The 25,776-nt window shown below is 40.7% G+C and overlaps 1 protein-coding gene across 1 annotated transcript in view; it reads right to left on the bottom strand.

Annotated features, from left to right (window-relative positions):
* Window positions 1-1,615: 1,615 nt before the first annotated feature.
* cpne7 (copine VII) overlaps window positions 1,616-25,776 on the bottom strand; it is a 28,841-nt gene continuing 4,680 nt past the window's right edge. The window contains exons 4-15 of the mRNA XM_084013840.1: window positions 23,062-23,136; window positions 19,574-19,657; window positions 19,396-19,485; window positions 19,139-19,237; window positions 18,869-18,955; window positions 18,480-18,539; window positions 17,735-17,868; window positions 13,852-13,906; window positions 8,614-8,665; window positions 7,405-7,538; window positions 6,236-6,472; window positions 1,616-5,224 (exon numbers count right to left, since the gene is read on the bottom strand). Coding sequence (XP_083869966.1) covers window positions 5,072-5,224; window positions 6,236-6,472; window positions 7,405-7,538; window positions 8,614-8,665; window positions 13,852-13,906; window positions 17,735-17,868; window positions 18,480-18,539; window positions 18,869-18,955; window positions 19,139-19,237; window positions 19,396-19,485; window positions 19,574-19,657; window positions 23,062-23,136 — 1,260 coding nt within the window. The 3' untranslated portion in view covers window positions 1,616-5,071. The remainder of the gene's footprint in view (window positions 5,225-6,235; window positions 6,473-7,404; window positions 7,539-8,613; window positions 8,666-13,851; window positions 13,907-17,734; window positions 17,869-18,479; window positions 18,540-18,868; window positions 18,956-19,138; window positions 19,238-19,395; window positions 19,486-19,573; window positions 19,658-23,061; window positions 23,137-25,776) is intronic.

Genomic DNA, 25,776 nt, shown 5'->3' with positions numbered 1-25,776 from the left:
TATCCACTTCCAGAGGACAGGAGTTTCCTATTGGTAGTTGTAAAACATTGACCATTGTTATCCTCCTCCATCCTCAGGTCAAAATTTAAAAATTCTTTTGAATGACCAAATACCTCCAAAATGAATGGCCTCGGCTTTATTTTCGGTTATGGCAACATTCATGAGGATTGCTGATAGTGAGGGGTTTGGGTTGAATCACAAAATGAATTAGAATATTGAAATGTGCGTGATAAAGAAGAGAAAGGATGTGAATGGATAGCACAGGGGAACCGGACAGTTAGATAGCAAGTGAGACACAATGCAAGGCTATGATATGACATTTTCCCAGAAAGTCAATTTCACTTAACAAAGAAAATCACAACTTCAGTCCCTTCTGGTGTGTTCTATTCTAAGGGTGCTAAGAAAGCTGCTGGGAACACCGCATCATTATTTATACTATTATTATGTATATAGTTGAAAAGTACATTTTCTTTTTGCAATGTGCTGCATTTCTGCATTAAAAGTAAACAATAGAGTATTGTATCTATCATATTCGATATTCACTCCGCCAAGTTGCTTGTCACAGAAGCCTTGTTATTCATTTGGGATGTAACCTCCGCTTCATTCTTCAAAGTGTGTTTGTATGCATGTGTGTATATATATATATATATATATATATATATATATATATATATATATACTTGCATGTGCTCGACAGTAACAAAGAAGCAGATCATGTGATAGACAACATCAGAGCAGCTAGCTGGAAGCGTTTCAAAGGTGTGTGCTATTCCACTGGGGGAAGGAGGAGACAGCTAATTACTAGTGAGGTTTCCCGTTTTCCGTCTCTTATTAGTCATTTCCTCATTACGGGCAGGCAATCTCAACCAGCCATTGAGAATAAAACCAAATGCATCCTCTGTCTTCCCTCTTTTACAGCGCCTCCAGCTAGATGTCCCAGGCATACCAGCGTTAGGGAAGCCCAGCTGTGTGTTAAAGGCATTAAAGATAATGTGATAACACGGAGCTGATTTCACTAAACAACAGTACCTTATCCCCGGGTGCAAGTGCACTGTTGATTTTATTGCCAGCACACGTTAAGCGATGGTGAGTGTTCTTTAATTATGGCCATTAATCACGAGGCAGGCACAAAAGGGGTTATGGGAGAGGGGAAGAGAGGAGCTGTCTGTGTCGAACACAGAGCTCACCTGCGGCTCGCAGCCCTGCCGGACATTCGGTGGCCTCGCAAAGGACGGCAGCCATCGCAATCAAAGCCTCATCTTTTTCATAATAATGTATGAATGGCCTCCTCCCAGAGCCCTCGCCACATCCTGCATCTTTGTCCCTGAATCTGACAAAAATGAAGGTCTATGACTCCCCACAAGTAGATGTCACCATGGAAACAACCGTTTCTCAGGGCTCTCAACAATAGCCGTTGAATGAGAGGAGCTGTCTGATGGAATTAAAGTGTTCTTCCAATGTAACACGTACCACACAGGGCAAATGTGTGCGTGATAGCATAACCTACATTTCCTGCAGTGGTGAGATATTGTGACATGGGTGAGTATCAGAGGAAAAGCAGACAGAAAAATGGAAACTTCATTCAATATGATAACAAATCACAGGCACAGTTTGAGTTAAACGATGAGATTTATTTACCTAACTGCAAGCGTAAACTACGAGAACAGAGTCGTGTGTAAAAGCAGGCTTGCATATTAGCATAGCATAAGATCCAAATGAATGACTGCACAGCACAGCCTAAGAAAAAAAGTAAGCATGCAATAAATGCCTTTCTTCAATCAAATATTTCTAATGATGCATGGGTGTATTCTCACCCACGCGGCCTGCAGTTGCACCAGTTGCATATTATGGTTATGGGCTGTAAACCTTGTCATGATTAGCAGCGGACGGTTGAGAGAGATAGTGTGTCTATGGGAAATTTCAAATTCATCAGCGTGGTGTAAAACCTATGACTTGTTAATTTTGTCGGACAATGGTGCGAGTGTAGATAAGGCGAAATAAGCAGCTTGGTTAATTCTTCCCAGATTTTTTTTTTAATCCGCAGTGAAAGATGGCCAAATGGAGTATGCTATTATCGTCTCCAGTTCCCCAGCTCACGTGTGCTGCACTAAATGATGGTTTCCCTTAAAAACATGAGTTTGTTTTGTTTTTCTCAAGCTTTTTCAAGTGATGACACCAAATGATGGTGTTTGAATAATTATTTTTTTGATTAATTGCAAAGAATCTTATCGCTTAATGAAAAAGATAAAGAATTTAAACACATGTATTACCATAAGACATCCAATTCATTTCATAATTCAGGCGACCAAAGAAGAGCATGAAACATTTGCATGGCTCGTTGCATTTTTGTATTATTCATTTGATAACAAAAAAAATACTTATTAGATAAAGGAATAACATTTTGTATGTTCTCTATTGTAAAATCACATCTTAATGTTGAGAGTACAGTGTAATGGACCATTTGAGCTGGTGCTGCTCGTAACCTGAGGCAAAGTAGCAGTAAGGATAGACAAGCAATTTGGAAAAAATAAGTGCTTTTAGAAATGAATATGTGAGCTGGTTTAGAGAAATATTAGCTGGTATATCTGCACGTCTTGCCTTTTTAGTCAGAATAGGTAGCCACTAAAGGTTTGTGGGAAAGCAAAAAGCTGGTTTGTTTTTTTAATACAGTCTTTTCTGAAAATAAATTACAAGGTTTCTCAATAAATAAGCTGTTTGTCACCTGTAACTCCAGTCTACAGCTTCAGGATCATTTACATTCAAGTAACAGAGTATGGCTGCGGATCTCGTCCTGCTGAATCAATAGGCCTCGTCCTGTGATCCACAGTGACAGGAGACTCTTCAATAGTTGTGATCTTCAAAGGAGTTCAGAGAGCATCCAACAGCAGAGCTGTGTTTGGGTGCATTCATGAGAAGTCAATAGTCTGTATATGGGGAGGGCTGGTGAAGCCCTAGAGGACAAATCAAAGTGAGATTAATATGTGTAGCTTGGGGGAGGATATGCGTATGTTAGAGTAGCTGGAAAGAGATATTCCTCGAATGCATTTAATGGCCTGGCGAATTATTCACCATTCAGTGTCATTCAGAGCACAAATACACCATTTAAGATAAATGCAAAAGCACCAAGCAAATACAAAGTAGAGAGGCATTCCCAGAAGAGGCAGCAAATCAGCTGTTGTGCTCATCGTAAACAGGAAGATGTTACAACAGTGAAGCATTTATGTCGCCGATGCTTTTCAGTCAGGCTGCCATGGGCTTTTGGAGATTTATTCATAACATCATCCAGTATTATTATCTCGTTTTTTAATCTAAAAGGTCCACCATTGTACTTTAAAAAATAAATATTAGTTTGGATATGCAATCCAAAACCAAGGGAAATGAGAGGGATTTACATATAATTGCAATTTCTAAAACTGTGCTCTCCGTGATGCTTGATAATAAATGGTCCATTCATTCATTTTTAGATGTTTTTGTGTATTTTGTGTATTTTGGAAATATTTGCTTTATAAAGCTAAGGCAAGTGAAAGTGAAAATAAAATGCAGCCTCTCAGTTAAATAGTGATCTTTCTGGCAAAAAGAAGTTTGTTGTGGAGATGCACATGTACAGTGATGAGCACACTTTCAATACTAATTGAATGGTAGGAAACGTTCTCATGATCACTGGGGAAATTTCATAATAATGATACATTTGTCAGATGTGTAATATTCTGATGTTAATGTAACTGATTAAACACTTCCCAGAGCTGGTTTTAGGAGTATTACCATGTGTTTTACAGAACAGTTTTGTGCTTCCATCGGATCTGAACGGAGCGCTCATTAATCCATTATGAAACAGCGAGTGGAACTATATTGCATATAAAAAGCAACGGAAAGGAAATCCTAATGAAACACAGAAGAATGCTACCTGCATGACGGCTGGCTTCGGTATGACAACAATAACAGACGATTCCGATTTTCACAGTTTGTACCACCGCGGCTCGTCTTCTCTGGGAGAAAACTGTTATTTGGGCTTTGATCAGCGATGACCTCACAAAAGGCAGCTCTTTTAAACTTGCTGCACAGAAACCCAAACACATATTCTACTGTAAGTTGCCAGCCGACTGTATTTTCTGTCCTGCTACAACTTCTTAGTTCCCTGTTGAAACTGAAAGGACGATACAAAGAGCTCAAGCTATAGCAAATATCACACATTGCTGAAGTTATGTCACTTGTAGTTTTACGGATGGGGACGTCTGAAGGGGTCGACACATCGGAACTAAACACAGACTTTTCTCTGTTTTTAAGAAGCGAATTATTTTACACAGAATACATTAACTTGGCAACCTTGTTTTCTAATCTGCCGGGAAGGATCCCATCATTCACCATTCACGCTGCTGCACACAGCATTTCCTGCAAATGACTGGTGCACTTTGAAACAGAGCATTCGATGTTAGCAATTGATTATACTGTAGCTAATTCATGATAGTCTGTGTCTGGAAATATTGTCGTATTGTAATCTAATATATGGCCAATCTTTGGTGGAAAGACGTTGTGCATGAGGGAGCCAAGTGAGGTATCAGCATTTGATTCAATTTATAACATCTGGATTTGAATATTGTCTGTATATTTTCATGTTGGTCAATCTAATTTTGATTATATCATATGGTACTCTCCAGTACATCTTCCAAATGATCTGAAGATATGACAGAAGGAAAAAGGCAGCATAGTAGTTGAGGTGCTGAATTGTATGGGCAGAGAGGAATAATAAGCCTTCATCCAATCAATGGATCAGCATTGAGGGATTGGCTTGCATGCATAAAAATTAGGGGGGGAACCAACGTAGCTGGATGGTTTGCACAGCAAAGGAGAAGCGCTTGATCCACACTGAGCAGAGAATTGTAACCCAGAGCCTCTGTCGTACGGTCCTTGTGTAAACACTTTGATAGAGAATGAAATGAATGAGAAACAACAGACCGAGAAAGATATTCTCTTCAGTCTTTGTCCAAAATCGCGAGGCATGCGTCCGTTCTCCCTTTCAGTTTGCTGGACGGGTGCTGTGGTCAAAGCTTGGTCCCAAACGCAAGATGGACGATTATTCTGTTGGGGTGGTGGCGACGGGGCTGAGGATGGGGGTCAGTAAATCCCTCATAGGACACATAGGGGAGATGGCCCTATGGCTGTAGTACTCCACAACTTGCTTGGGCACCTCCGCCAGAACACATTTGGCCAGGGCTGCGGGTGAAGCCTGCAATAGAGTTGTCAAAGCAGTTAGATATGGTTTTCATTTTAGATACAGAGCATTTTACAGTGTAACTTTTGTCTTTTTTTCTTCCTGTGTTAGACTACCAACTGTGTAAAAGCTACTTTTTATGTTTTCGATAAATTAAAAGAGCTGTGTAAGATCTTTTCATGACTCTGAAGAAGGTCTAAATTGTTCCTAATGGCTACAAATTATGTCTTGCAGTGTTTGCATAGCAGGGGTTAATTGTTTCATTGTTAGAGTTAACTTCTGTTGTTAAATAATTATTCTCAGCACAATACTCATTACATAATTTATTACTCATGCAAGTACTCGTGTCTAGATTTCTAACAATTGATGTGCCAAGTTTGGACAAATAACTTTGTGGAAAAGGGGAATGCACTTGTGATTTTATATAATGTCAGTGTTTCCTTTAAATGTGTGATTTATGTTCAAATATATATTGATTTTACTATAAAAAAGATAAGATATTGATATATTAAGATATTGGGCTTCCATCCAGACTGTAACTCTGCTGGAGGGATGGATTTCTTGCCGACGGTGGTGAAAAGCTTTGTGCCATGCATGAGTTCAAAATCTCCAGTTGGTGTTTCCATGTTTGGAGATCTGATGACTATGAAGAAGACCATGGTGTAATCATGTTCATACCTGTCTCCTCACATTGATTCCTGCATGTACCATGGTCTTTGCCACTCGTATAGTATATTTGATTTATAACACAACACATCTAATTCACAACAGACAGTATATTTATACAGCTGAAATACTAAAGACTATATGAAGCCACATTAAGAATAGATTGTTGTTGCAATTTCTGGATCTCCTCCAGTCCATGATGTCCATCTAGTGAAAGCTTCCTGCCTGCTCTTTTGAAGGGTGGGGTGTTATGAAGATACATGTATGTCCATGAGCATCGCTAGAGCAGCAGCCAGAAGGAGTGAGGTCGAAGCTGAAAGTCAACACGTGATGTTTGACAGACGGAGAGGAAAAACTGACCGTTTTGAAGTCTCTGAAGGGGACGAACTGCACAATGTCCCTGAGGACCGGCTCGCCCTTGGGTGAGCGTAGGACTCCATCGTCTCCATCCAAAATCTGCATGTCTGTGAAGTCTGCGTTGCCCACGCCAACAATGATTATGGAGAGGGGCTGGTAGGAGGCTCGCACAATAGCCTCACGTGTGTCTGCCATGTCTGTCACGACACCATCCGTCAGGATGAGCAGTATGTGGTACCGCTGGAAGAAGATAAGAGCCTTCAGTGTGTTTGAATCCATACCGACATGAATCCATTTCAGCAGCAACATGTGGTTATAAGCACCTCTCCGTGTGTGTTGTGGTCTGAAGCAAGCCTTTCAATGCTATCTTAGGTCATTTTACAGCCTCCACTGAGTGACACTGTGTGTGTGTGTGTGTGTGTGTGTGTGTGTGTGGTGCTTTATTAAAGTCTTACAAAGAAAAAAACAGGATCAAACACAGATAAAAAAAGAGGATATTAAAAACAAAAGACATAAAACTCACACATCACAAAAAGTGTGTGTGCGTATATGTGTGAGTTTATTGTGTCCACTGACTGCTATAATATGAGACTACAATAACATTACGTGGAACGATGCACTGCTCATTTCTGATTGGTTAGTAGTGGTTAATATGTTGGCTACTCCATGTGTGTGTATTTCTAGTGAAAGCGTGTTTATTGCAGCTTATTTACTAATCGAAAGAATCATTGAGGAGTAATAATTACATGAAGGTCAGTGCATTTATGAAGACTAATCATTTTGAAACACAATGTCTGTGCAGCCGGAGTAAATTAAAGAGCATAAATAGATAAAATACTCTCAAAGGGATATTAAGGAAAGATAAGGAGCACATTAACTCAATTACTGGTGTTAAATCTGATTTTAACGTCACTTCATGAGGTAATGTTTGACGTAAAAATGGTCAGCGTATGAAATATGTATAAAATATACACCACCAGCACTCCATAACTTAAAGAATGCTAATTTGTTCTATAATGGGCCCCTTCTTCCTTCTGTGCCGTAGGGCTTTATTACCATAGACAGTGAGGTGAAGCAGAGGCTGCTCACTCAGAGGGCTCTCAGTGGGATGCACCATAACAAAGCCTGTATTACATTCAGAAAGTTCCACAGGAGTAAAAAGAGACACTCACAGAAGCATCTTTAATGTTGCCGTCGCCCGCTGCCAGCTTGGCTATCCTATTAATGATGGGAGAAACATTGGTTGGGCCATACAGCTGGATCTTAGGAAGGCAGTTCTGGTATGCCTCAACCACTCCTTGGATCTCTAATCAAAGAGAGCACATGGAGTACACATCCACACAGTTATCTAGACTTCATTAAACAAGCACGTTATTGAACAAAAAGACAGTCAGATGGATTTTTCTCTGCAGTCTCACAAAGAAGGAAAAGTAGCCTGGCTATGTTTTCTGCCTCACATTAAAGACAGATGTTCGGCTTGTTCATGTGTATTTTAACGTCTAATGAAATCCATCCATCCATCCATCCATTGTCTACCGCTTATCCTGTATTCAGGGTCGCGGGGTCTAATGAAATCCATAAAGACAATCAAACATGATTACTATGACTGACTCTTGCGTAAGTACAAAACGAGTTTTCTTCTATTGTGAATAAGTGTCGTGTCTTCATTAAAGTCCCAGTCGGCAACATGTTTTTGATCATATTCACTGAAGCCGACACTACGCTCCGATAGAACGACATAAATCATCGTCAGCGTGCCTCTACGTGCACGTAGAGCCTGTTGTTTGTTTTGCAAAGATCCGACAGCGCCCGGATCATCCTGTCCAATCAGCACGCAGGGCTGTGTTCTGCACACACAGAGCCCCTCCCCCCTCGGGTCGTTCCACTATCACAGGGGGGAGGTGGAGGGAAGTAGCAACAAGCTTCCAATTCCTCGTTAAAAACCCAAACGAGGAGGTCCAAAACAACCAAGGAAAAGAAAACACCGGTGGAAAAGAAGGACAAAAAGAAAGATGGCGACGGTGCCCGTGATAAAACCAGAGTCAACATCGGACCCGCGTTTCAAAGGTGGCGTGATCTAAGGGAGTTCAAAGGGCACGGAGTCGAGGGGGAGGAGCTCGGTGGTCGTGGGGGAGGAGCTCGTGGTCGAGGGGGAGGAGCTTGGTGGTCGTGGGGGAGGAGCCTGAGAGTTGGAAACATTCCAAATCTGACAGAGTGCCCTCCATCCGCCGGACTTGCCGACTGGGACTTTAAATGAAATTTGTGATGAGGTGTGCTTAGTAACTGTGATATTTTAGCGGTTATGTTGACAGATATTAACTGTTATCATCTGCATGGAGATGCACCATTCATTGAAACTGGTATACAAACCCCTTCCTTACCTTCACATTCATCATCCTCTGGGTTGAAATTAATGGCAAAGTCATGAGACACCTGTGGATGGAGAAAGAAGAAATTGTGAAATACTGATTCGGCTTTTCGCTCTGCCACCCTTTTTTTTTTTTTAATGATTTCCATGTTGATCATCAGAAATGGTTTGTCACCTGTGAATTCCTGGACTTGTTTCCTTCTGTACTGACTAGGAAGTGATTTTAATAGCAACCAATGTCTGATTGAATTAAACAAGAGCTCAGCGAAAGCAAGGGAACCAAAAGTGACCCAAAAAAAACTAAAACAGGAATGTTTGTGATCCTACAAGAAAACCTGATCATTTCTGAGAGGTCATTTGACAGTCAGACAAGGAATCATTTCTGATGACACTACTGACCACATCATAGGATACTAGGAGTCAGTTCTCCAACAGGCAGGTTAATTACTTAGGCAGTTATTTTCAATATTATGGACCAAATAAAATGAATGCATATCTATAGCACTATCCCTATTTTTGCTTTGAGTGCATTAACAGTGAAGACAACACTTGTTGAAGCTAAATGATGATGAATGTAAGAGAAGATATATTTATATATAACTCCAGCAGATAATTAGTTTTGCATGTAAATTAACTGGAGTCATTCAGTCGAGTGCAGATCCATCAGATGTGTTTCCCTTCATACCCTCCCAAACAAACAAACAAATGTTTGCTGTTTAAATCATTTGCTTTGCCTGGTTTTCCTTTAAATCACTGACGTTACTGTATTTGTACAACATCATTATGTAGCAATACTTGAATTATACAAAATAGCTATTGCTATCTGTTTCATGAAATAAATGCATAAAATAAATATACAAACATCAATTATATGGTAATCTGCATGAGAAATAGATCCTCTTATAGCCATTAATTTGACAGACAAAAGTGATTACTAGTAGAGTGTGAGTGTGTTATATGTCCCCACATGACTGGTAAAACACACTCACACACACATGAACAAACACATGATCCAGGCATTTGTTTGGCAGAGAAAAAAACACTTAATCAGGAACGGATAACAAAGTTGAATGTATTGAGAAATTTGCACATATTTTAGGTGAATATAATTCAAATTAAACTGCAAAAAATAACATTTATATTTCAACCACTAAATAAAAGTACCTCAATTTTTAATTTTCATATTTTACAATGGGAGTGAATTATTTATCTGCATATACTATAATCTGAAGGGTCCACTTGAATTAATATCTTGGATCATCATTTCATCACACTATACAGCATGCCTTAAAATCTGGTTTCTGAAAAAGGATTGCAACACCTCTTCTTGTATCTCGTCCGTACCAAATGTCAGATTTACTTTGTTTATTTCAAAGCTGTTTAATTGGCAAAAAAGAAACGAAAAAAATCCCCTTTCCTGATACCTCCTCTCACGATAATAACAAGCACCAACTGTCAGCCAGATCAGTGACAACTGACTCTTTTCCAGCTGCTACTTTCTTTTAAGTCAGTTGTGTCTTTAATGTGATTAACAGCCTGCATTCAGTCTCTGTTCAGAACGATATGAGGAGCCCTCCACAAATTAATCTTGCAGACCTTTTGCATTTGGCCACTGCAGGAGATTTAACCGGCCATCCACAGGTGTAACTAATGACATTAATAATGGCTGTGTTCCATTTCGGTGTTCCAGCTGTGGAGCTCTTGCATTGTTCATGCTGGTTCACTGGCATGGCTCATAGGGACATTGAAATGGAACGGATCAACGTTAACAGTGGTTATGTTATTAGTTACACCTATGCTTTTTCTGGCATCCAATATTACAATCTTATTTTTCGGTTTTATGTGTTTTGCCAAGTGCATAAAAACATCATTTTTCGGGTGAGCACTGAAACAACACCTGGACGTTCTGCCAAAATTAGAAATCAATTCTAGTTTTTCTGTACTGGTTTGAAGAGGAAAGGGCTCATTTGGAAAAGAATGATGTCACATGTTTCACAGCAATAATCAGGATTTGGCTCCATTTCAATCTAATTGTGATCAAAGTTGTGGGGTGTTTGTTTATGCTGACAGGCTGCTGGCAATCAACTTTGTTCATTTGGTCTGGATCAAAGGAAAAAATGATTCATTGTTGCCTTTTTATGGAAGTTTCTTAATATTCTCACTTCACTGCTGCTTACTTATGTTCTCTGGTGTAACGAGCTTGCACAAAATGATTAAGAGCAAATAGTGTTATTTGCTTGCAAATTGACCACATGTTATGAATATTGACTACTGAGGGAGTACTGAGGGAGTACAGAGGGAGTACTGAGGGAGTACTGAGGGAGTATTGAGGGAGTACTGAGGGAGTATTGAGGGAGTACTGAGGGAGTACAGAGGGAGTACTGAGGGAGTACTGAGGGAATACAGAGGGAGTACTGAGGGAGTACAGAGGGAGTACTGAGGGAGTACAGAGGGAGTACTGAAGGAGTACAGAGGGAGTACAGAGGGAGTACAGAGGGAGTACTGAGGGAGTACTGAGGGAGTACTGAGGGAGTACAGAGGGAGTACTGAGGGAGTACAGAGGGAGTACAGAGGGAGTACAGAGGGAGTACTGAGGGAGTACTGAGGGAGTACTGAGGGAGTACAGAGGGAGTACTGAGGGAGTACTGAAGGAGTACAGAGGGAGTACTGAGGGAGTACTAAGGGGGTACTGGGGGGTTTTTTTTGTGGTCCTGCTGTCACTCTGAACTTACACAGAGTGAGATACAAGTACAACATGCACTGCTTTAGACTGGCAGGTTGTTCAGGGAAAAGCCCTGCACTCACATGCATACATGTTACCATGGTTACCAAATGATTTGCATAAATATATACGTCCCTTCATGAACAGTTTGCTTTCAGCACATGGAGCTTTAAAAGAATCTCACACCAAAAACAATTCTAGATTGACAAAACGGAAATGTATGTATTTTTGATTTTGTGTTGAACTGCCGCATTAAATTCATTGAAGAAAATTTGGGCCGAGACCGCCTTAAAGTGTGCATCTTCATGTGGTTGAGTCTTTCACCCCAAACTTGCCAAAATTAGAAATCAATTCTAGTTTTTCTGTACTGGTTTGAAGAGGAAAGGGCTCATTTGGAAAAGAATGATGTCACATGTTTCACAGCAATAATCAGGATTTGGCTCCATTTCAATCTAATTGTGATCAAAGTTGTGGGGTGTTTGTTTATGCTGACAGGCTGCTGGCAATCAACTTTGTTCATTTGGTCTGGATCAAAGGAAAAAATGATTCATTGTTGCCTTTTTATGGAAGTTTCTTAATATTCTCACTTCACTGCTGCTTACTTATGTTCTCTGGTGTAACGAGCTTGCACAAAATGATTAAGAGCAAATAGTGTTATTTGCTTGCAAATTGACCACATGTTATGAATATTGACTACTGAGGGAGTACTGAGGGAGTACAGAGGGAGTACTGAGGGAGTACTGAGGGAGTATTGAGGGAGTACTGAGGGAGTATTGAGGGAGTACTGAGGGAGTACAGAGGGAGTACTGAGGGAGTACTGAGGGAATACAGAGGGAGTACTGAGGGAGTACAGAGGGAGTACTGAGGGAGTACAGAGGGAGTACTGAGGGAGTACAGAGGGAGTACTGAAGGAGTACAGAGGGAGTACTGAGGGAGTACTGAGGGAGTACTGAGGGAATACAGAGGGAGTACTGAGGGAGTACAGAGGGAGTACTGAGGGAGTACAGAGGGAGTACTGAGGGAATACAGAGGGAGTACTGAAGGAGTACAGAGGGAGTACAGAGGGAGTACAGAGGGAGTACTGAGGGAGTACTGAGGGAGTACTGAGGGAGTACAGAGGGAGTACTGAGGGAGTACTGAAGGAGTACAGAGGGAGTACTGAGGGAGTACTAAGGGGGTACTGGGGGGTTTTTTTTGTGGTCCTGCTGTCACTCTGAACTTACACAGAGTGAGATACAAGTACAACATGCACTGCTTTAGACTGGCAGGTTGTTCAGGGAAAAGCCCTGCACTCACATGCATACATGTTACCATGGTTACCAAATGATTTGCATAAATATATACGTCCCTTCATGAACAGTTTGCTTTCAGCACATGGAGCTTTAAAAGAATCTCACACCAAAAACAATTCTAGATTGACAAAACGGAAATGTATGTATTTTTGATTTTGTGTTGAACTGCCGCATTAAATTCATTGAAGAAAATTTGGGCCGAGACCGCCTTAAAGTGTGCATCTTCATGTGGTTGAGTCTTTCACCCCAAACTTGTCTGGTTTTGTTCAGTCATTTTACCAAAATCAAAGTTGGGTGAAAGCTCGTTTTCAGGGCCTTTAAATAAACATAAACATATCAGGCCATATTCATTTCATGGAAATGTGAGGCTTACCATTAATTCACATAACTCACTATTTCTCTGGCTGCAAAATGAAGATGTTGGATCTTTATCTGATAAACCTGTATAATTAAGTAAAAAGGAGGCAGCACATATACTGAGACAGCCCAGTCCATCAGGCGTAGAGTTCATAGATGCAATTCATAGTTTAATGACTAAATCAGCATTCACCTGCACCACAAACCCTAATGTGACAACAGCAAGACGTAAAATAGATTTGGCTCCTGCAGGGCAGTCAATCATGGTCACTTCAGAAATGAATAGTTTGTATTTATTATGCCACACATCTTGGCATGATTGAAATAATAATTATTGGTCTTTTGCATTGGCACTAGGAACAGTACAATCTTACATTAAACAGACCATTCTGGTGGGATGAATGATCAAACATCATAGTGATTCATCCGTGCATGCATGTGTTTGTGCTCAGGCGCTCGCTCTTCACATGTCAGATGCCTCCCCAAGGCTCTATTCAGAATCACTGAAGGCTTGTGGTTCTCAAGGTCCAATTTGCTTTAACAAATGCTCTCACACTCACGGATTCTTATGTAAATCTGGCATTAACACTACCGGGCGTTTATTTCATCGGAACATGTTCAAGCTGGTATTTTGAGGCGTGGGACTTATGAATAAAAATAAAGTACAGTGATTATTTTTAAATTTTGACAGAATCACAAATTGTGTCGTAAACCAGAATATGGAAATCAGATGCCTAATGTTAAGACCAAGGGGAATAGAAAATACACGCAATAACTGCATAACGTTGTTCATGTGAAGGGAGTGCTATGGAACAGAATAGAAAAAAGGAGATTTGATATGAAAAACAGGGAGGGCAGAGATATACAGAGAGCTACTCACCTCATAATTTGGAGGAATTCTGGCACCAAACCCCAGCGCTGAAAATCTTTTGTCACTGAAAAGATAAGTAAGTTATCTAGTCATGTATCAGAGTTACTGCAGTTTAATCACGGGATAGACAGTCATCTGAAAACATATTGATTGCTTATCCATCTGTTCAGGTTTCAAGTGGGAAACCAGGCTTGTTTGCATTTCATAAATGTTAAAGCTTGAATTAAAATCTGAAATACATCCAGCAGTGCTTGCACCTGTTCAAAGAGCTTCTCAGTCTTTACCATTTCCATTTTTCATCATAGCATTTACATTGTACATCCTTTTTATACCCTGGCAGGGTGCACACATTTGTATAAATGACAAAATATAAGCTGTGTCTGAAATCCCTCATATTCACCAGAGACTGAACTATATTTTCCTCTCTGCCATTTTATTTGTGTATCATGCTGATTACAATGAAATACAGGTGTGAAGAAAGAGTCACACATTCATATTTCTGAATCCCTCCAATATCCCCTAATGTAACAAAGAAGTACTGGCCATGACATGTGTACTACTTTCTGCTAAAGTACTACAAAGCAGTGTGTCACGTTTCAATTCAGGCGTCAGAAATCTCAAACTGTGCTCATGTTTTTGCTGTATTTATTTGACTTATTTTATCTATTATTTTTTTAAAGGAAAAGATAAGAACAAAGAGTAAAGCTTTATGGGAAGTGTAATATGAATGGTAAAACCTCCAATTCTGGAGCCCAGTCAGTCATAAACAACATGCAAGTTTGACAGAATCATGGAATTATTATGTGTTTGATTGGTTTACTGGGAACGGTGCATTACAGGGTGCACAGCAACATTTACACCGTCCATGTAAGTGTTGGTTTATGTGCTGTGTGTTGTTTGGAGTTGTTGTCCACTCATCGAGCTAAAATGGCATGGGGCAGCTGAGGTTTAATTAACTCTGACGGGTGTGATAGCTGATTCTTACACCGTCAGGGTGAGCAAATAAAAACTCTTAGTGAGCTCTTGACAGAAGCAACTTTACTTCGGCAAGTTTAAGCTGAGTAGATAAAGCTTTATTGCAGACACAGGTCCATATCATAGACATAATAAAATAGTATAAAAGGACATACAAAATACACAAATTGGGGGGTTTAGCTCAGGAGGTAGAGCGGGTTGGCTGGTAACCGCAACCTCCTAGCTGAGTGCCTGGTGTCCCTGAGCAAGACACCTCACCCTAATGTCTCCTGACGAGCTGGCTGTCGCCCTGCGTGGTTGACTCCGCCGTCGGTGTGTGAATGTGTGAGTGAATGGATGAATGTCAGTCATTCCTGTAAAGCACTTTGGATAAAAGCTCTATATAAATGAGGCCATTTACTAAATACAAAAATCACATATTAGCCTTTAGGACATACAGGCTAATGCCTTCTAAGCCTAGAAGTGAATCTATAGCAGCTTTTCAGAGGGCTGACTAGGGCTTCAATTGAGTAGGTCTGCTATAATAATTAGAAGCAGAGGCAATTGCTGTTGTAGGAGCAGCATTAGTAATACACAACACCAATCATCGTATTATTATTGTTATTATTATTATTTTCCTCAAGGAACTTGAGGAGAAGAATACAAATGTGTGCCTTTACATAACCTTGCCGTATTATTTATTTTACAGTGTTAGTTAGGAAGACATCGCTGAATAAGGTGTTTTCTCTGTTCCATGAAAAACACAAAAAACAAATGAGTCCAACTTCTATTCTCTGCAATGAACCCCTCCACATTTGCTGGCTGACGTGCTGAACTGTATCCAGATATGAACACACTCCAGTCATAATGGTGTGTCCAACAACTGATACATAAATACAGCTTGTATTTGCTCTAAACTCACCTTCAACATTTCTTTGTTTTCAACTCACCTTTTTAAAATTAATTTCCATTCTCCCATCCACTGAATACCGGCCCTACTCCCACTATTGTGACCTTTCAAACGCACTGGGGTATGTTGTGTGGATGCAAAATAATAATAATAAAAAACACATTTTTTTACCAGCTTTACCGATATAGAGAAAGAATTCTAATGAAAAGATTTTAATGGGGAAGGATGATTCATGCTGAGCCAGTCTTATTTCATTACCTCAACCTCTAGACTCCATACTTTTAGAAATTTGACCTTGAAGCCTTAATGAATTGATTTCTGTGTGTAATTTACAAATGTCTTAGAGCTCACTCCATCTCTCCAGGGTTAGAGATTTGGCAGAGAAGCCGTTTTGATATGAATTTTGTGGTTAAATTCATGGTTCTTGTTTTATCACTATGTCAGGCCGCAGGGAGAGGTGCCCTGTATAATGGCCCTCTCAGCAAGGTAAACCAGCCTCTGCCCACACAGACAAAAGCGAGTCACTCCAGCTCCATAATGCACTCCTCTGCGAGGACACTAAAATCCCACATCACCTAGATTCACGAAAGGCTAAAAGTTGTGCTTGCCCACGTAGTTTTTACACCTCAATAACAATTCCAAGTTGAGAGGGGAAGGGCTGCCTACGTTTGCTGTCACCGTTCGCCCAGAGGCACGTTTCCATAAGCGATGCTCTCGTGTGAACGGTAAACAAGAACGCCATGGAGCTCCGAGGACGAGCTGCTAATTTCCACGCAGGTTTTCAGTGTCTCCAGTGCTATCTCATGGATGCTATAATTAGCCAGACAGTGCTCCCCTGATATTCAATAGGAGGATCTGCATAAATCAGGAGTCAGAGTGTTAATCCTCATCTGGCTTAGTTTTGACAGATGAGAGGGTCTTTCTCTGACACATGTCATATCATAAATAATGTCCCGTTAATTAGCAACTACCTGCAAGCCTGCATGCAGCAACTAATAGGTATTTTTGCACATTTACACATTGTTTAATACCTGATAACGACATCAGCCAGTTTACAGTAACATGAAAGTATGATTTCAATCAAATAGCTTCGGTGTCTTTGCTTAAACAGGCTTCCTGCTGCAGCTCCTCAGTCTTTACATCTCATTTTACACCGCGCAGTTATTTCACCACCTGTAATAACTCCCACTTCCCATTGAAGTGCCTACTATTCTGGTATTATAGCCCCTGTCTCTGCATGTGTCTGTCTGTATTGGGGTAATGAGCCCATGCAAGCTAAGGAGGAGGACCAGTGGCTGCAACAGATGCTGAGAGAAAACTGTATCATGGACCGCAGGATAAATATGTTCAGCCACCGCTGTGAGCAACACTGTAAAGTACACATCAGAGGTACATGCTTACAGCTTTATTTGTTTAATTGTGTTATTTTCTCAAATCAATTTATGGATGGTTATTTGTTGAGACCACAACGGTTTAGAAATAGATTCACTTTTTTCTTGGAAATCTGTGCATAACAACAAAAGGATTTAAATGCATGTGGCTATAAAGGTCAAGTGTCATTTTTCTGACAGATTGTTTAATGCTGGAAAATAAATGGATACTTTAAAACAAAATGGCTAGTCAAGTGTGTCCAGAATATTGTGTCAGTGTCCTTGACTGCTGCTACCAAGCCCCGGCATCAGTCCAAGATTAGCCTCATGCATAAGTCATGCCAGTAGAGGCCAATAGTTTGCTCCGATCTTTTCCAGGCACAACCACTTTCTCATGCATTCCTTTGCCGTGGGTTTAACATACATGCCATTTAATTTGCCAGTGTGAACATAATGTGGACTATAAATTAGAACCGAATAATACATTATTTGTGTTTGTGCTGCAGGCAGCCGGCAGCGTTTTTGAGAGGCTCTTCACAGTGTAAAATAATGGCTCATTTCTGTGTGAGAGCTCCCACTAAATGGCATGCAAGGGGCGCTCGGCAGCTCTATTTTAAAACAGGAGAGACATTACTGAGAAAGAAAAAGGCTGACAAACCTATCATAGTCTTGGCAGATCTCCCCCACTGCTATCAGAGCCTTCAGGTACTCATTGGGCTGGTAAGGGTTAATGTAGTGCAAAGAGCAACTGTTCCTGGGGTCTCCATTGGAGGCTGTGAAGTCAATGGCAACCTGGTAGAAAGACATGTGGAGCATGAACAATATGACAGAATTATTTCTGTTTCTCTTTTGCTACTTCACTCTTTTCTCACAATTTGACCGTTTATGATATTATAAATATTATATGAATAATGGAAGAATAAATTATCTGATCAGCAGTGAGAACTTGTGCTTTGTACACCCACGTGGAAGCAGCCACAGCTCCCGTACTGTAGATCCAAGTATATTTCAACAAGAAGGAACTGCATCTACAGCAACCCTCATAATTAATATTTATTTCTCCCGCTATCCAGCTCGAGAGAGAGAGGTAGCACGACAGAGAGCAGACCAAAGGTCTAAGGTTTACATGTATTCCACGAAGCTGCCCACAAGAAAACTTTCTGAATACATGGACTAAAACACCATGTTTAAAGATAAAAAGATTAAATATATATATACATAGAGAGACAGTATCATTCGCTGCATGCTAATGGGTCACCAAAGAAAAACCTTAACATAGTCTGTTTATCTAAAAACTTCAGATAAGTAACATGACGGTGTTAGGTAATTCATTCAACCAGCACCAATGCAGTTTAAAGCTCAATAACAGTGAAGCGTTAATAAACACATGCGGCTCAATTTACCGTAAAGTGAATCTGGCATCCTCCCATGATGTAATCTAAGAAGGAGTACACTCTGTGGAGCTGTAAAAAAAATAAATAAATAAAAAAACATTTCTTTGAGGCAAAATCTCAGAAGCATCTGGTCATTAAAACAGAATTAACTCAACACATCTGTTGACAGTAAAGGGTAAAAATAAATAAAAAAATGCTGTGATATATCTTCTCAAAGCAGCAGAAACTAAAATGTCCTCCACAGAAGCAGCTGTGAAAATGTGTAATTTAGCTGTAGGGTGAGAGAAACCACACGTGCATACGAGCAAAACAAGCATTTATAACCACAATTCACTCATGCTGTTCCCAAAATTAAAATAAAACAGTGTAAGCCACTGATTGGTTCAACTGGTTCCTACCTTAAGGTCACTGAGGATGACAACTCCTGAGTTCTTATAGTTCCTCTTCTTCTGTTTGTACTTGGGATTCATACAATCCCACGTCACCTTGAACAAAGCAAGTTGAAGACAAAGAATATAGGAGCAACAAACGGGAGCATTTTTTTTTTAATTGGCGATATATATCAACATGACATGTGTTTCATCTGGGATGGATTTCAGCGGCGTAAAAGGAGAGGCTCATGGTTGGAAATGGATGAAACGCTGGGCTCCGCCTCTCCGCTCACTGACCTTATTTCCGCTGGAAATTTTCTGCATTTCCCTGAAAGTGGCGTAGAACTCGCCGATGAAGTCGTGTTTCCCCCTGGAGTCATAATCCCACACGAGGCACTGTGGCACACATGGACAACACTTTTTATGACTGTCTCTCTGGTCTGGCAGGACTACAGTATTCATGCAATATATATATTCATTCATCTCTCAAATATTCCATTTCTGAGCCCTATGTTTTTTCCTGATGCAGACTGATGTCGCTGAGGCTGCCTTACCTTGAGCTTGCGCTCCTCATCACAGCTGCACAGAGATATCAGAGAGACTTTGAAGGGCTCCCACACAGGATTCAGGTTGTTTTTAATCACCTGTTAGAGTAGGAACACTCACCATATGAAGTAATGTAGCAGAACACAGCTGCTAACTGAACTAGAAGGGGGCATGTGATGAATTTACCTCAGTTCTGTGCACAAGTTGTTCAGTATCATCGTCATTGATTCGGTAGATTTCTAAAAATGGGTCTGACTTGCTGAAGAGATCCTGCAGAGAAAACAGAAGGATCTGATGTTAATACAGGAACCTGTAATTGATTCACAGGGCTGATTAGAAAGTTTGATTCATGAAGAATTGCTTCTGCTACGATCAGGTCTAATTTCTTCCTGAAATAGCTTGAAATCAAATAAGGAAAAGTCAGGAGGTCTGATTGAAACTGACGGCTTGAGTTGATTTGATTTACAATATTGACGTTGATGAATCAGATGATATACACCATGAACTCCATGCAAGCAATGGCATCGCCCCTTGGATTATTTCAATATGTATCTTGGGGTTTTGTGGATGGTTTCTATTAAAGGAAACTGTAATTTATACAAACTGCTGTTGACAACAATTTATCATTGCTGATTGCAGAGGCAGAGGTAATTGTCTCTGTGATTAAAGGTCAGGGAGAAGCAGCTAACATTTACAGCACAGCGGGGCAGTTCCTTTGGAGGAGACAATATCCACATAAGAAAAGAGTTTGTTTATAACTTCTTGGTCAAAAAGAGAGTTTTCTCATTTCACCTTTTTCAGCCAACAGGCTTAATGAGGCTATTTCCTCTCATTCAGCCTTCATTGCAGATCTGAAATATCCTTTACTTCCCATCTTATCTTAAGTTGACTCAATGGTGGTTGTGTCCATTTACAGCATCCATTAGTTGATATCCTGATCAGTTGAAAACATGCATACGGTTTGGCATCCTCTACGTTTATTTGCGGTCGCCTTAAATCATCCTCGAGTCTCAAGTGCAGGCGTCTGAGAGCAGAGCAACGCTGATTATTTAGGTCAATTGATTCTTCAGGGAGGGAAACAAATGATTACTGTGCATATGCCCCTCTCTCTCTCTCTCTCTCTCTCTCTCTCTGTGTGTGTGTGTGTGTGTGTGTGTGTGTGTGTGTGTGTGTGTGTTCAGAGGGGGTGAGGGGGCTTTGTGTACACTGAATGAGACAGTTAATGCTGCATTTCCAGCTACATTAGCCAGATACATCCCTTGAGGGACAGGAGCAAAAAGAGCTGTAGCATTCTCTCTTTGTTGTCATGGCAACTGCTAGCCAGTGGCATCAGTGGCACGGACGCAGATGTCAAAATTCAAACCTGGGCTATCGTTGCCACTCACGATAGCTCATGATTAGTCCTCTTGTTCATCCACATCTGTACTGTGATCAGCATCTACAGCAGCACATCATAAGCACCTCATTACAAAGTGCTTCACTTATTATCTGGAACATAAATCACTATGGCCAACTTTAGTATAGACACCCAATTGCTGATTAGTTAAAAAAATGATGGGAACTAATATAACAAAATGACTTGTGTGACACGTCCATTCAGTTTGGAGGTATATACTGAGAAAGATGTTTTTCCTTTGAATACTTTCACACAGAATATTCGTTTTGTGCTGCATTACTGCATTTATGGCATCAGGCAGACACAAGATGGTAGACAGCAAATTAACAACTCCCAAAGTCCTAAAACCACATTCACATGTTCACACCTCCGGCTCCCTCGTCTGAAAGTCAATGGGTTTTTTTAATTGGTTTTTGATTAGATGCCTGAAAAAGGTCTGTGGTTCACACAGACTTGAAAGATATGTTCTGCAATATACAATATATTAGTAAACACCCCTCTGATGAATTTGGAAACTTAAAAAAGGCTCTTTTAAAAAAGGCTTGAAAAAGTCGTTTTCTGACGAGTGACTAAATGAGATTATAAAGCGTCATCGCCCCGACTAGTTGGCCTTTGCAGCTTCGTTGTGTTTACTCCCGCTCATGCACACATGGTATATTTCCTTCAACGTTAGCTTTTTACTTCTGGCGACTGCTTTTGACCAGTGTGAACCTCCAGTGAAATCTACAAAAATACGTCATCGCTGCAGGAGTCTAGACAGTTTGATGATGTTTTGTAGTCCTGTTTAGACACTTTTTAGCAACTGGCTTTTTAAAGACACTGAAGAGCTTCAAAATTCACCAGAAGACACATTTTGTACCGTAAAACAAAATATTAACATCTCATAAGCTTGTGATACTGATAACCACTGATCCAGGTTTTAGGCCTCATTCCTTCTATATTACAACAACACAGTGGATCCATAGAGCAAACTACAAACTATACCACTCAAAATAAAAGCCCTTGCCCTTACCAGAAGGAACTCAAATACGGAAACTAAAATAGCTTTCTGTAGCTTAGGATATACAACAGTGTTTCAACATCGCTGCTTGTATGTATAGTCTTGATGTAAAATATAGGCAGGTGAATATTTTTGTGTGGTTTATTCTTCACAACCTCGGTGTGTAAAAGCCTTCAAATGTGTGGAGAAAGAAAAGGAGGTATTATGTTTTAACACGTCTACAGTTTGGAGGTAAAAGTAATCACATGACTGTTACAGTTAATAATGTAATGACACAACACCGCTGCGAACACATTTGCCATGATAACAAATGTGAACATGCTGCACTTATCTTACCCCATCCCAATCTGACAGAGTTTGCTTCCCATACAAAACAACATGTAAGTACCTGCATGAGAGCGAACCCAGCTCCAGCTCAGTGTCTCACGTTCTACATCAGTGATGTTTGGCAAACTCCAAATAAGCCACTAAAATGTTTGTTCAGAGTGAAATCAACACTTTGGTGCCTCAGTCGTACATGATCACACAGCGCCCACAGCTGTAATCACGTCATTTTAAACAAAGCAAGCGGTGGATTCTCCAGGCAGAAACTCAATACTTCCACTAGCACACTGGATATATGAAGCAAATATCACATTTTTTTATTATTTCCCTTGTAAGAGTCAGTTTCAATTTCACTGTCGGAGCAGCAGGAAACTGCAGCCTCCAAAATAAATGTAAATGCTGTAGAAACTCTGAATGATTGGCCCCGTACCTCTGGGAATCATGGGCTGCTGTGAGTGTGACATGGTACGGCTCGCTCCTCCGAACAGGGAGTGACTTCAGCTCATCAGAGTTATAATTGGACGAGAGCTCCCGCTGTCTTTTTGATTGAAATATGCCTTCAGCAAAGTTTGACAGCGTGAGAGCTAGAGCAGTCGAGGTCAGTGATATCCAGACAAAAGCCATGTGAATTCAACAAGTAATAACACACACGTCACATGTGCATGCAATGTGCCACCATGTATTTACATGTGACGCTCGTATGTTGAAAAAAAAGATTAACCTTTATATTAGAGCATTATGTCAGTACAAAGATGTGATATCGCGAAGCTAATCGCTATTATCTCTTTTTATCTCCCTGTAACATGTAATTATATCAAGATTTCCATATGATGCATGTGTTCACTGCAAGGTCAGTGATGCATTGTGGGTAGTCGTGAGGTTGCACAACAGCATCATGATGATCACATTAGGAATACGACTGTTAAACTGTGCTGGTGTTTCTGCTCCACTCACCTTATCATCAAGCTTCTTGGCACAGAAGGAGAGCTCCACATAACCGTTGTTGCCAGAGATTTCCTCAGCATGCACCTGAGAGGAAATACAATGTCAGTAATATTTTGAGCTTATGGGCTTCATTATTATTATCATTATAGCGAGGCATCACAACATTTTCAGGAAAGGTATTAGAAATATATGTTTTGACAAATGCAGTGAGAATAAGCCTTTTCGAATGCTAAAGTGAAGGCAATCATCTGCAAGTATTTAAAACAACCTGCTTTAAATTCAGTTTTCATGTGAGTTTTTATGAACAATTTTCCTTTCCATTGCAAAAAGTCCCCTTTTCTTCAGTAGCGTTGGCACTGTGGAAAAGCAGCAAAGTGAAGTGGCTTTTACTTAACAGTGGACTGTTGGATATTAAAACCAGAGACCAGAGAGCCCATTACCTGCAAACTAATGGGCTCCTGCTGTTACAGGTTATTATCTCAACTTGGAAACAAGTCACCGCACACAGCACAGTAAGGCATGCAGCTCTCTAACACCTCCACATGGAGGCTGTTTGTTTGTTCGTTAATCAGTTTAGAAGGAACACAGCTCCGACCGTTTGCTCTCCGTCTCCGTCCTTCAGCGTGAAACTGACAGAAAGTTTACTTTCCATCAAACTGAGCCGTCCGACCCCGACATCATGACTGGAAAGTAGGGAACTTATTACCAGACGGCTTGTCCTGACAGGTGGAATATCTGTCTATCTGGGCAACAAGCTCTCTCTCTCTCTCTCTCTCTCTAGGTCTCTTTCTCTCTCTCTCTCTCTCTCTCTCTCTCTCTCTCTCTCTCTCTAGGTCTCTCTCTCTAGGTCTCTTTCTCTCTCTCTCTAGGTCTCTCTCTCTCTAGGTCTCTCTCTCTAGGTCCCTTTCTCTCTCTCTCTCTCTCTCTCTCTCTAGGTCTCTCTCTCTAGGTCTCTCTCTCTAGGTCTCTTTCTCTCTCTCTCTCTCACCCTCTCTCTCTCTCTCCCCCTGTCTCTCTCTCTAGGTCTCTCTCTCTCTCTATCTCCCTATGTCTCTCTCTCCCCCTATGTCTCTCTGCCTGTCTCTCTCATCCTGTCTCTCTCTCTCTGTCTGTCTGTCTCTCTGTCTCTCTCTCCCCCTATGTCTCTCTCTCTCTAGGTCTCTCTCTCTCTCTATCTCCTTATGTCTCTCTCTCCCCCTATGTCTCTCTCTCCCTATGTCTCTCTGCCTGTCTCTCTCTCTGTCGGTCTGTCTCTCTGTCTCTCTCTCTTAGGTTTTGCCTATGTTTAGGATACGGCTGGGATTTATACACGGTAAGGTCAGACTTTACTAAATTGTAAAACCTTTAAAACATTTTCAGATTGGTGACTTGAGCGTGTGAAAACCTTGGCATGTTTGTGTGCATGTTTGTTGTGTATCTACATGAACGGGCAGGTTGATTGTAACCAGTAACTGCTGTGCTAGAAAGCAGATTCGGACATTTCAGCGACCTAACAGACCTCCCCTTGTCCCTTAAAGATGATAGTGTAGGAATGTCTGCCGCTCCCTCCTCCGGATGCCAAACAGCGACTCCAACCCCACAGGTGCACCTTTTATACGTGATGTTTCCCCGTGGGTTCATTCAGTGGCAGCTGATGATAACTGTTCATTAGTGCTTACAGAGTGGGCGGAATGTGTTATGTTTGCAATCAAATTTGACTAATGGTGCTAATATTACTTATTCAATGTGTACCTTGTCTTCCATAAGACACACCGCCTTATATAAGTTTCACCAGTTGTTAATCACGGAAAGGAGAGCCCTCCATTTGCAGAACCAGAGAGGCTGCGACGTACAACATAACAGCGCTGATGTTGGCGTGACCTTTCAAATAAGGGTCGGCTGCAGTGCACCAAAAGAACAATGAAAGGTGAACTTTTGCTCGTTGTGTATATTTACACGACTCTTCACCTTCAATTTGCTGTGCATCACATGCAAGTCGATGCATATAATGGCAGCCTCGAGCGAGCAACTGCCTGCTTCCTATCGTCTTCTGATCAATTTGAGCTCGTTAAATCCTCCGGTGATGCATCGCCCATGTAACATGCCTTCCTAACGTCCCCGTCTGTTCTGACCCCAGACTAAAGGCCTTTACACAGTGGCGGCATGGCCAATAAGCAACACAGAAATGCACAATACTCATGAATATTTCACATCAAAACTATTAATTCTGCTAACCATGCACATGTACAACGATTGCAACATCTTTCAATAAAAGCTTTGAGTAGATTTGCACAGGCAGCAACTGACTACCTGGATCCCTATGACCCACAGAAGCAGCTGGCACTCTGTCTGAGGTAAACCGTTGTGTTGCTTCATCCACTGTAAACCATGTTATTGAGTTCCTTTCAGCACTTGGAGGGAAGTGTATCCAGTGTATACATCTAAGGCTTTTATTGTGAAAGGTAAGAACGTAACTGGCTTGTTAATGGTGCAGTGTGTAGGAGAGAGAAAGTGATAAAGGTATAATTTAATTATAGTACTGATGAGTTCATATTAAAAAACGTTATTTACCTTAAACTGAGTAAACAGCAGGTAAAGCTTATTATGACTGAAATAATCATTTTCTCTTCCACATCCGACACACGTGATTTCTTACACATACATCATTCCTCTTTCTTACCTGTACGCATTTTATACATTTAACAAATACCACCACAAAAAAACATGATGTACAGCAGAAATATA

This window comes from Eutrigla gurnardus (genome assembly GCF_963514095.1).
Source record: "Eutrigla gurnardus genome assembly, chromosome: 1".
In the NCBI taxonomy this organism is placed as follows: Eukaryota; Metazoa; Chordata; class Actinopteri; order Perciformes; family Triglidae; genus Eutrigla; species Eutrigla gurnardus.
This window is presented reverse-complemented; position numbering and strand designations above follow the sequence as displayed.